This window comes from Ahaetulla prasina, chromosome 7, assembly GCF_028640845.1.
Source record: "Ahaetulla prasina isolate Xishuangbanna chromosome 7, ASM2864084v1, whole genome shotgun sequence".
Classification (NCBI taxonomy): Eukaryota; Metazoa; Chordata; class Lepidosauria; order Squamata; family Colubridae; genus Ahaetulla; species Ahaetulla prasina.
The window spans coordinates 32,013,606-32,026,232 of record NC_080545.1 but is presented as its reverse complement, the minus strand read 5'-3'; the positions used below and the strand labels follow the sequence as shown (position 1 = coordinate 32,026,232).

The 12,627-nt window shown below is 33.6% G+C and overlaps 1 protein-coding gene across 7 annotated transcripts in view; it reads right to left on the bottom strand.

The window, feature by feature from the left end:
- Window positions 1-12,627, bottom strand: part of TFEC (transcription factor EC) — a 182,814-nt gene that overhangs the window by 36,866 nt on the left and 133,321 nt on the right. For 5 of the 7 annotated variants that reach the window (XM_058191161.1, XM_058191159.1, XM_058191154.1 and 2 more), the window contains 2 exons: window positions 6,108-6,359; window positions 4,342-4,437 (listed from right to left, as the gene is read on the bottom strand). In XM_058191161.1, the coding sequence (XP_058047144.1) occupies window positions 4,342-4,437; window positions 6,108-6,335 (324 nt within the window). In that variant the 5' untranslated portion in view covers window positions 6,336-6,359. Of the gene's footprint in view, window positions 1-4,341; window positions 4,438-6,107; window positions 6,360-6,827; window positions 7,154-12,627 lie in introns of those variants that run through there. The other 2 variants (XM_058191155.1, XM_058191160.1) reach the window with 2 other exon arrangements.

Below are 12,627 nucleotides of genomic sequence, written 5' to 3'. Positions count from 1 at the left end.
ATTTAACTGCCCATCTACAAGACCTTTTATCTTCAAGGTAACACTTGTCTTTGTACTAGGCAAGCAAAAATGCTGAGTTTGATTATATAGTAAGCAGATGGATGAGGCAGACAATATTGGAAAAGCAGAACATCCAAGGAGAATAGTGTTCAAGCTAGATAATGAAAACATAGCAGCAGTATTAACTAGAAAACCTTTCAAGGAATAGGTCAACAGCTGATATGTAATTATGCTGTGGTCCTTTTCTTCAAATATGACTCAGATTAGAACATAGGTAAAGGTAAAGGTTCCCCCGCACATGTGTGCTAGTTGTTGCTGCTTCTAGGGCTGGTGCTCATCTCCGTTTCTAAGCCAAAGAGCCAGCACTGTCCGAAGACATCTCCATGGTCATGTGGCCAGCATGACTAAATGCTGAAGGTGCACGGAGCACTGTTACCTTCCTACCAAAGTGGTCCCTATTTTTCTACTTGCATTTTTTATGTGCTTTTGAACTGCTAGGTTGGCAGAAGCTGGGACAAGTAATGAGAGCTCACTCCGTTATGCGGTGCTAGGGGTTCGAATTGCTGAACTGCCAACCTTCTGATTGACAAGCTCAGCATGGTAGCCACTGAGCCACCGCATTATAGAACATACAATACCACAATATCCATTTCAGTGCTAGATTTCTGATCAGATGAATTTTTAGCTCATTTACAGTAGAATATATCTATCTTTGGACAGGACTGACTTTCTCATAGTGTAAAACAAGATCTTTCCTTAAACCAGATTTTAAGGTATCTTCTCAACTAGCAGCTTGTGGTTATTTATTGAGAACATAGCAGAATATAAAGAAACCTGTGAGTGATTAACCCAAAGACTGTTGTGGCTGTCATCTTGGCTTTTTTGACCTCACCTCACAGGCATTCCCACTAACATTCTTAACCACTATACTACAAGGATCTAAATATTTACTGCAATGAATATGAGAAGACTGCCTCTTGCCAATGTGGGACTTCTCTCATTCTTAAAAAAATGAAGCATTCAATCCACATTAAAACTCACATTTCAAATAATTGTTCACAGATTAAACTTTTAAAGGACATGATAATTTCAGAGTAGCAAAGCAAAGCAAAATCCTTCTAAAATGGCATGATAATAAATTAGCAGTGTGTCATTAATGCCCAAAAGATTTAATGTTCAAATGTTTCCTCTTCTCTGTCCATTCTTTTTTAAATATATATTAAAGTTGTAATGCTTTCACAGAAGGAAAGTGTATGGGCTGTCCAAAGGACAAATACAGTATATAGCAAACAACAAAGGTATAAAATAAAAGGAGGTAGAGTACAATCAGGCTTGCAAGAATCTGTTGTTAAAGCCAATCCCAACAAAGTTAGGGGTGGGTTTTAAAACCCCAAGTTGCTACTGATTCGCTCATGGGCATGCACTCACATGCACAGAAGTGTCCAGGCAGGTGGGCAGAGCCTCCTGCCACTGCCACTACCAGTTTACCTGATCTGCAGCGAACTAGTAGCAACCCACCACTGAACAAAGTATAGTTTTAGTCTTTTTATGGAGTTGATTTCCTGGTTTAGTCTACCTAGTTGGACTGATATCAATCCTTTTCAACAGAAATTCTACACATTAATAGTGGGTTTTTCTGTAAGTGATCTATGTGATTGTGATAGCTATACAATTTGTACAATGATTGTTTGGATGCCAGATATACATTTGTTCATGTGGTAGGTGATTTGCAGACCCCACTTTCACATTATACTAAAATGGGGCTATAAAATGCATCTCCAAGACATATTCTACCTGCAAAATATCATATGTATTTTGATTGAACCTTACTCCCTTTTATTGCACCCAGCACTTAGAAACTTTATAACTTACCCAATTTGTAAAATATAAGGATATATTTTGGGTACAATACTAAATTAAATGTATTAAATGTTAATAAGGAAAAATAGATACTGCCAACAATTACCATGATTTCTAAGAATGTCCTGCCAAATCCTATGATACTGAGATACATATTTTAATAATGCGTGTAGAAATAAGCAACAAGAAAGGTATCGTGTTTTTATCAGCAATAAATGCAAAGTAAAAAGTTGAATGTCTATAAAATGCTAAGCTGCCATGATGAAGAAACATAGGCAAAGATCACTCCAAAAATATTTGCATGGGGGCAAAGGGGAGGCACAGTGAATGTCAGGTTGGGCAGGCAAGCATTCTGTACTGAAATAAACTGTATTAATTTAAAAGAAATGAGGTGACTTAGTAATTTGTTCTTTACATAGTAAGCAAGTATTTACCAACTAAATTCCAATTTATGACAAGTTTTATCTCAAACAAAAATATTGTATAAATATTTTGTGTACAAATTAGGCAGAACAAAACACCATGGCAACTGAATTGTTTCAAAAGCCTAGTTACTTTTGAACAAATATTATTTTACATATAAATCTAGGAATACACTAGATGTCAGCGTGAGGAAACAGACCACATTGAGATATAACAGCTCTATGAAATCATATCCTCACCATAAAATTACACAAATATATCTTACTTAACCGGAAAGATGGTATCAAAAGATAGTTCTACTAGAAACCACGTCCTATTTAAATAAAAGAAAAATGAAGCCATTTTGCATGTTACAGATTAGGGGGCATATCCTGAAATGCTCATCTGCATATGTCACACTGTGCACATGAGTGGTATACCAAATAAGACAGCAAGCTTTGGTAAGAGAGAAGGAAATAATACACAATATTCATGTCAAAGTGGATTCCATGTGTGCTGTAGATGGCATACACTCAATATACAATGTCTTTCCACATTCTACCCAGCTATATTTCAGCAGAATTTGTACTGAGGGGAAAGCTTTGCTTTCTATTGCTGATACTGATCATCTATGCACAGCATATGGATGCACTGTTTCTTTCTCAGTATTAGTGCATTTAGCAATTACGTATCACATCAACCTGAAAGTTCAGAACATTTGCCAATTCACTAAAATCAATGGGAACAACACTAAAAGGTCTGTACAACTTTTCTTGTTCTTTGCTAGAAATACTTAATTGCAGCACATTTGGGGGCTATGGCTTATATAAATGATAAATTTATATTTTTCATATTTATTTATTTAGGAAATTTATTTGCCACCCATCTCATATCCAATTTCCCCTCTTGGGAAATTTACCTTAAACCTTTTCATCAAAGGGACACACTTAATGGTATACCAAAGCCAACTCTTCAATTGTCATTACTCAGCCCTATTGAATCATACTATATGGCATTCATTACACTTAACTAAATAAATGGTTATTTTAAAAAACTCAGTATGGAAACTTTACATAATTTGATTTTGTTTTTCTTGTTAATTTTTGTTTTTTGTCAAGCTTGTACTCATGACATACTGACAGTTGCTGAAGCTGATATAACAAATGACCTTTGATTCCTCCTTGGAATTTATGCTTGATCTAATGTAAAATGTGCTTGACAAAGTCATTTGCCTTGATGTCTTGTGCAGCCTTTTCCAGTCAGCTAAGATTAGTGATAGAGGTGTTAATATTTAGTCAGCTCCTTTCCCTTCAAATATGTACTAAACTTTAATACTCATGGTAATTACTGGCTAGAAATTGTTCATATCAACATTACTTCAGGTGCCATAAAGAGCTAAATGCATATTTGAGTGTAGGAGTTTAAAACAGTTAGACTTCAATTTCTGGTGAGACAAGAAGAGACAATTTTGATTTTTAATAATTGTTCACAAATGTTGAAAAGTTGGATAGAGAGAATTGGAATTTTTAATAACATACTTAATTGCAATTTGTATATAGGAAATTGTACTTCAATATTGTTATATTTGACAACAGTAAGTTTCAACAACAGTTAAGTAGGTAAATATATACTATATACAATTCTTGTTCGTATTTTTTCATACCTACAGAATACTTAAATAATTAAAATCAATCAATACTGAAGAGCATAGCAATAATTTATATCTTCATAGAAAATTGTCTTAATAAATGCTACCTTTGCGAAAAAAATAAAACAAATGCTAAGGAATCTGAATCATGCATTTTGTTCTGCATGAACTTTTTCTGAAAAAAGTGACTACAAACTGGTGAAGAAAATAAAAATATTAAAGGCATTCTAACAAAAAGATGAATCCACAACCTCACCGATTATAATATAGGTTTACAACTTTGAACAATACAGCTTTCTATGGCACACATTAACAATTTATAATTGCAAAGGATAGTTTGACAAAAGAGTGCAAGCAACACATTTTACCTGATTAAAATTTCAAACTACAATTCTCAATTGTTTTTATGAAAAAGTATGCCAATTACTTACCACTCTTGGCATGAGCAGTGGTGTTTCAATACGACTTATCCCTTCATCATTAAAATTTGATTCCATGTTGATTATATCATCAATAACTTCTTCCATCTAATATAACAAGAATTGCTAATGAGTGAAAACGAATAGTTAATAGAGAAACTTACAGTACAATCCTACACAAGTTCATACCAAAGGAAGATCAATGATACATACACTGAATGAAGTAGAGGACTGCAGTCTCAAAAATAATAACTTAAGAGCAAAACCAAATTAAAAACTAATATTTGGCAAATCTATCTCCTCAGAATGGTCTGAAAGAGCACAATGTCATGATTCTTCTACAATTAACTGGAATGGTTCCTATATACTATGTGGGTTAAAGATCACCTGGAAACAATATGTAAGACTTTCTGAGTTCTTTGAAGAAAGAACAGAGAAAAAGAAAAATCTATCACTTAACCAAATGGTTACTTGTTGATTTGGGGGTGGGAAGGTGGGGGGAATCAGAATACCCATTTCAGGAAATAGACAATGAAGCCCAAGTCTGCTCCCTCTCTGAAAGATGATTTGTCTTCAGCCAATCAAATTGATTTCAGTTATTTACTGATTTTATCCTATTTCCTTATTATCTCTAATCAACTAGAATCATCCACATGACTAATCCAAAATGTATTTCCTTCTGTCTCAGTGGGCTACACATCACATAGCCAAAACTATATCGTTGCTTATGATAATAACATCTTATTAACTATTTATTGACCTCTTAGTAGCTAGAATCATTTATGTGTCTAATTTACAGTGATAAGAGAAATTGTAAATAAGAGTAGGTAGACTAGATGGCAGAAATAATGGTTCTAAACATTTTAAAAATATCTGAATGAACTTAAAGCATTTGAAAACAAGTTTCTATCTCTGTAATATCAGTATCAGCCATGAAGCTAAAGCATGAGAATCCCAATAATTGAAATAGCTTCAAATTGGTCAAAAAATTGTTCCATAGTAAAAGGCATGGAGCTTGAAAATGAGGAAGAATATATATTATTATTTTACTCCTAGAAGTGAAATATAAAACCCACGGCTTTATACAACCATTTCCAAGAAGTGATTCATTTCAGTCTCTGCCCAAACTAGTCTCTTTAAAGATGTGGACAGCCCTGTGGTCTACATTTGCAGAATAGGAGCTGTTATATTATTAAATAATATGCTTATAAAGTATAGAATACAATAGTTCTACAATCCTTATTTGCTGAAACAAGAAATACTTACAGTATATTTACATGAAAGAATTACTATTTTTTAAAAATGGAAAGGAAGTCTCAAATAAAAATATGGGAAAACAGATCAAATAAGGGATGTTGAGGTTTTTTCCCCCTACCTTACTTTTCAATCTCCAATAACAAACATCAACCCTAATATTTTTTCCCTTTCATATAGGTTGTTCAGCTATGGTTAGATACCTTGAAAAAACTAAAATTATTTTTTAGCACATCATATACAAAACACATCATTAAGCAGTTATATGATAATCAAAGACTTATTAATGATGATGCATTGCTTGTTGATATCCAAAGGAAGTTGCATACACAGTTGTAGTTATAGTTTTTTAATATACAAGCTTGATTATGTGCAATCAATAAAACTAATGACTGAAGTCATCCTTCCTTAACCCGATCTTATTTAAACAGCAAGAGCTGAACAAACTGGAGATTTGTTTTCTTTGTCAACTCCATTTAGTATGATAGCCTTCTCTGAACTAATCTCACAACTATAAATCATACCCCATTTTCATGTTCTCCTCCAAGAGTTAGTATCTTCGTTACTGGACTATCAGGAATGCTGATATTACTAGTAGGTGGCACATGACCACTCTTTATTATAGGTGTAGATCCTGAAGAAGATACAGATTGGGAATGAAGCAGTGATAGAGATTGGTTAGATAACTTGGTATCCAGTGTCAAGAATGGTTTCACTTGATTCTGTGGAATTTGCTGAATGTGATACCTCATTGGATTTTCCAGGTGGGCTTGAACCTGAAAAGAAAAGGAAAAAAACTGAAATGTTACTTTTCCTTTGTAAGCCTGATATAGAAATTTCTGATATAGAAATTTGGTAGCAGGGTGAGAAGTTATATTTCCACTTGAAATCTATATCCTTTGAATGTTAATACAAGTAGATTGTTATTGCTATTGCTTGCATCAGAATTATCTATGCTACATTCACAAGCCAATAAAAAATGCTGGTATTTCAAACAATTTTTCCTTACTCTATAAATTTTCCAATTTTTAGTCACTTTTCATTCCACTATTGGTGGGAATAAATATTTAGAAAAGATATCTAGGCATTAGTTCATATATAATTAGCATGCAACCCTGTTTTAAAACCTTGTCTGAAATGAAATCTATCTACACAGTTATATCCCAATAGCAAAAATTCTAAAAAATGGGCATTACATTAACAAAGTAATTAATCATTAAGCATCTTTTTTAAGATTAGCTCACCTCATAGCAAGACCAATCTGTCAAATGAGGCATTTTCAGGTTTACCACAGATTATCCAGGAAAGTATATTAGATGATGAAAGTCTGACTTGACCAATACAGTGTTCTCAGTGCTTTGCTTTGGGACTGACAAAATTTTGTGCAACCAAAGAGGCATTATAAAGTTAGTGCTCATGTTCTAAATGGCTAATTTACAGACCATCCTTTGATTGTGCAGATTGACAGCCACAACTTCAAATAACACCCAGTTTAGAGCCTTTCCACATTCCTACTATTTATCTACTTCAAGGATATAGGCTATACAAATATGTACTGTTACATTCAGCCTCTGGCTTTCTAGAAATACTCTAGTATGACTAATGAGAAATTTCTTCTAATTTTCTTCCAATGTTTCTTAAGTTTTAAATAATACTGAAGCTTTTGTATATTATATTTTAATTTACTTCTAACTTTAAATGCAGTATGCAGTTTTAATCTTAGTTTTAGTTAATGTAATGATTTTTCAAGCAAATTTAAGAGGATCACAAACTCGCATTCTTATACTAATGCTTTAGATACCCATTGCTTCCCCAGCTATCCTATGGTTATTTCATCTTGCTTTTACTTTTTTTCAAGTTCCATCCCATTTTATTTAGTTATTTATATAAAATTGCAAAAAATTAATTCAGAAGCATTAAAGTGGAGTTAAAGATAGCCAACTCAGTTCTCAATCATCTACAAAAAATATTTGCATTTACAGAATAAAAAGTAACTGTGCATAAGTCAGAAAATTCAGCCAAAAATATTTCAACTTTATTTTAGTGGTGCTTCAGCACTTCAATTTGACTGGATCATGCAGCCAGTGAAGCTGTAACTGATTCACAATTACAATTGCAATGTTCATTGTATAGTTTATGTAGCCACATAAACAAACCATGGCTGTTTTAAACTAATTTTTATATGTGCATTCAATTTTTGAGTTAAAAATATTTCCCAAGAGAAAACATGTAATATTCAGCATCTGAAAGGCAATTATTTTTCAGTGGTTATTATTCAGTCTGGTCTGAAATAATCTTCTGGATTATATCTAGATGTTAGAATTTATATGCATGTTTACTTGGAAATAGATCTATGCATCTGTACAGATTATTATTCATTAATATAACTGTAACTTATTTGTATTGTGAAATACAATCCTGACTAAATATTAAAAAGGGTGTTTGCAACATCCTTTATTTTCAATTTAACATTAATCATTATGTTTCAAGAGTATCCAACTATATCATTCTGTTCAGCCTTCCTAAATTCATTTTCCTCTGCATAGTATTACATTTACATCAAAGAAACTTAAGTGATCTATCTGAAGGGCAATTGACTCACCAGTACTAACCAGTGGTGGGTTGCTACCGGTTCACCCCGGATTGGGTGAACTGGTAGCGGTGGTGGGAGACGCTTCTGTGCATGTGCAGAAGTGTCGCGCGTGAGAGCAAATGCAAGTGCACCCACGAGCGAACCAGTAGTGACGGGTTCTGAAACCTGCCCCTCGTACTAACAATAATTAGTAAGCATACAGTACCTAACCATATAGAATGTTACACGGATTAAATGACCTCCTTAAACTACATTTGATTCCTCCAATATTTTTGTAAATATTACCTTCAGAGAACATCATATCAGAGTTTAACTTATATTTATTTTTATATTTACATTTATACCCCGCCCTTCTCCGAAGACTCAGGGCGGCTTACAATGTATAAGGCAATAGTCTCATTCTATTTGTATATTTATTTATTTTTTTACAAAGTCAACTTATTGCCCCCCCAACAATCTGGGTCCTCATTTTACCTACCTTATAAAGGGTGGAAGGCTGAGTCAACCTCGGGCCGGGCTCGAACCTGCAGTAATTGCAGGCTCTGTGTTTTTTAATAACAGGCTTCTCTATTGCCTGAGCTATCCCGGCTTGAAAATGAAAAGCATCTGCATCATGAGAATCTTCATACATGAATAATTGGTTTCACCTTTTTGTTGAGGCACAACTGAAACACTTGATTTCTTTGGTCATCTTGGAATTTGAACATACATTGTTAGGAAAGGTCCAGTCCCTTGTCTTTGGAGATTCTCAGTCATCCAGGTCATCTGTTGTCCCAAAGGTTCTTTTTCAAGAGGCAACTGGACTTTCTGATTTTTCTTGATGTTTCGTTTCTCATCTAAGAAGCTTCTTCAGCATCTTGGATGAAAAGTGAAACGTCAAGAAAAATCAGAAAGTCCAGTTGCCTCTTGAAAAAGCACCTTTGGTCCAATCCCTTGGTGATTAATAATAAAACAAACCTTCTTTCATTTCATCAAGATGCAAGAGCTGTTCTGATGCTTTTGGCATTGTGAAAGCAGAGGGGAAGGCACTTAGGGCTTTGCTTCTTTGTTTCTGATTTTTAAAGGCAAGTGAAAAGATTGTCCACTTTTAGGAAACATATAGCAAATACTAAGATCTTCTATCTTCTGCTATCCGCTGCTCTACATGGTTCCCTTGAGTTTTCAAACTTTCCACATGGAAGTAGTTAACAACTGCCTTCACAGCAGTTGGCAAAATCTCCACTGATTAAGAAAAAGGCTAAGCAGTGGCAATTACAGTTCATTCTTGAATTACACAATATTAAAAAAGCCCGGGGCTGGAAACAAGCCTGGAAAATAAAAATAAAAAATAAAATCCCAACAGGCTGATTACTTCTACATTGATACAAAGAAAACTATATGGCCATATTCATGTGGTCCCCTGGGTTAGCAAAGGAGACTTATCGGTTTATATGGTCAGATTGCAAATATTATTGCTGAGTTTTTTTCTCTCTTAAACCTGAAAATAGAATCTTCTTTATATTCATCTTCATCAATAGCTACATTTTATTCTGTCCTGTTCAGAATAAAGGTTATTGTGTGTAAAAGCTTTGATGTTTAAACAAAACATTCACGTGACATTAAATAGTTATTTATATTAACCTTTTGACATCATAATCTTCAACAAACTTTGAGTTAAATGAAAGAAACTGAAGTAACAACTTCTTTCATGGTTCCCGCTACAATACGGGCTGCTCAAACTGCCTTATTGAGCTGTCTATTTTAGTGTCAAAAATCTAAAAATAGTTCTGGTTTCTCTCTTTCTGTATACACTTCTTTATCATAGCTGTTAGGCATTATTAAATCTTCTTGTATTATAGTTCAAGAGGAACTATCTTTAGACCCTGAATTCCTTGCAATGTTATAACTCTTAAGACTGACATGCCAATTTGAAGCCAAAATAGTTAAATAATGCAATGTTCAACTTGGTTGGAGGGAACCTGTGTTCAAAATCCTGAGCTGAATAGATATTGATGAACCAGTTTTACAGTATTTTCTAGACATAACATGTATTCACTTACCCCTTCCATTATATATCCCAAATAATTACATTTACAAAATTAATACAGAGCAAACCTAAGATTTAATCAGAAAAGCAATATGAACTAATAGGAAGGAAGGAGAAAAGGAATCCTTGAGATTTTACTCCGCTAGCATTCCCAACTATAGTGGGTGGCACTCATCTCAATTACAATATGAACTAATAACCAGTTTTAAATTTGTGCTTCATTAATGCAGTAAAGCAAATAACCTGGTTAACAGACACATCCCACAATATTTCATTCACAAACCTTTCCTCCCTTGTACATAGCTCTTTAACTAAAATCTTAGCCTTGTGATGTAATTCATGCTAGCAGTAGCTACTATTTGGAGTTTACATATACCAGGAATTAGAAACCTAAGCCTAATTTCAATAATTTCAGTTTCCAACAACCCAAAATAGAGACCACTTTAAGGTAAAACAACTTAAAATGTCTATGCAGGGGAAATACATTTTTCAATCTACTATTTATATGCATGATGTCTACCATAAGGAATGAATGAATCTATTGTGTTGCAACTTGTTTTAAAGAAATCATATTATTTATATTTGTACAATTCTATTGATGTATTATAGTATTATATATAAAAATTTGTTTTACAAGCTGTATTCAGTTGGTGTACTCACTCGTTCAAGGAAAAGCTCTAGTATAGTAACTACTTGTTTCAAAAGGAAAAGGAAAAAATTGTTACCCCAGAAAATTGTACCCCAAAATTGTGTTTTTTTTAAAAAAATTCCCAGGAGATAGGAAAAAGAGAATTTGTCAGATGTCCAATTTCAAAATTTGATATGGCTTTTTAAATGAACAGTTCTATTTTAGAATTAGGCTCATATATGCACAGGGCAAATGTATAAAGGCAAAAAAAAATCTGTTTCTATTAAATTTTCCCAGGTATTTTGCTATTTTATTTTTAACTAATTCTTAAAAGTCCAGCTGAAATGCATCTAAAAAAGATCTGTCTAGAAGTCTATATAGGTAGTACATAGTACATTTTATTGCTACACTATTATAGCAATAAAAATGTTTCATGTCATGGAACCATTTAGATTATTTGGAAAGCAGGAGTTTTGGGTTTAATCTCACCTCTCCCATCAAAACCAAGCGAATTCAGATACATAGAAAGGAGAGCTAATACAACACTTTTACTTCCAGTCATTGCAGTTAATCCAGAAAGATTCCATGATCAATTATATCAAATCTCCTGAGGGTAACATTAATATACTGAGGTAATAGTAACACTTGGTGCTCTCTCTCTCTCTTTTTTTATTTGCATTTATATCCCGCCCTTCTCCGAAGACTCAGGGCAGCTTACACTATGTTAAGCAATAGTCTTCATCCATTTGTATATTATATACAAAGTCAAATTATTGCCCACAACAGTCTGGGTCCTCATTTTACCTACCTTATAAAGGATGGAAGGCTGAGTCAACCTTGGGCCTAGTGGGACTTGAACCTGCAGTAATTGCAAGCAGCTGTGTTAATAACAGATTGTCTTAGCAATCTGAGCCACCAGAGGCTCTCTGAGTCTGTTTTTTTCTTGCAGATATTTCATTACTCAAACTATGGTAAGTAACATTATCAGCATGTCTGCAAGAAAGCAACCAAGCTCACAGAGCACCAAAGACCCCTCATTTCAACCCTCAGTTACAAATATTCTCTCTTAATAGCAGCTATAGATGTACAGCTAAGGTTGAGCATTTACAGAAAATCTGCATCATCATCATTCTCATAGTGGAAGTACTAGTAATAGCAGTAGTAGTTATATAATACTTTAATATATTGAATTCTGTAACTTCAAGTGAAAAGGGGGAAAAAAGCAGTTGGCAACTGGATTAATCTTCAGGCATTTACGTATTACCGTTCACAATGAGTGGCCAAGAATCTTTTCAGAAATTGTTAATATTTAATTTTTATTTATTTATAGGACAACCTAACTTAAAGCAATGTGACTCTGGACAACATACAGCAAAAAGAAAAGAAACAGAACAAAAAATAAATCTAGAAATAACCATATAAAATGTAAAAACCTACCCAAAATAGAATATATAAAATGGAGAATGAACATGCCAATTAAACCAGAAGGGAATTCCACTCAGCTGTTTCCAAATACATGGGGCAAAACCTAGGCCTTAATGGCTTTTCTAATAAAGTTATTCCTTTGTAATTTGAAATATAAAGTTCTCTGTGAACAATGCTATATCTTGAAAGATGGGAAAGTAGAATTATAAAATAGCTATTGATCGTTTTCATCTGTAAAAAAATACACTCCAACTAATATTCACACAGACAGATGCATAGAGCCAAAAAATAATATAAGTGGGCAACTTATGACTTAATGCAAACGTAAGTTTCAAGCTAAGACTTCCTGGTTTGCAACTCTGTTAGATTTAA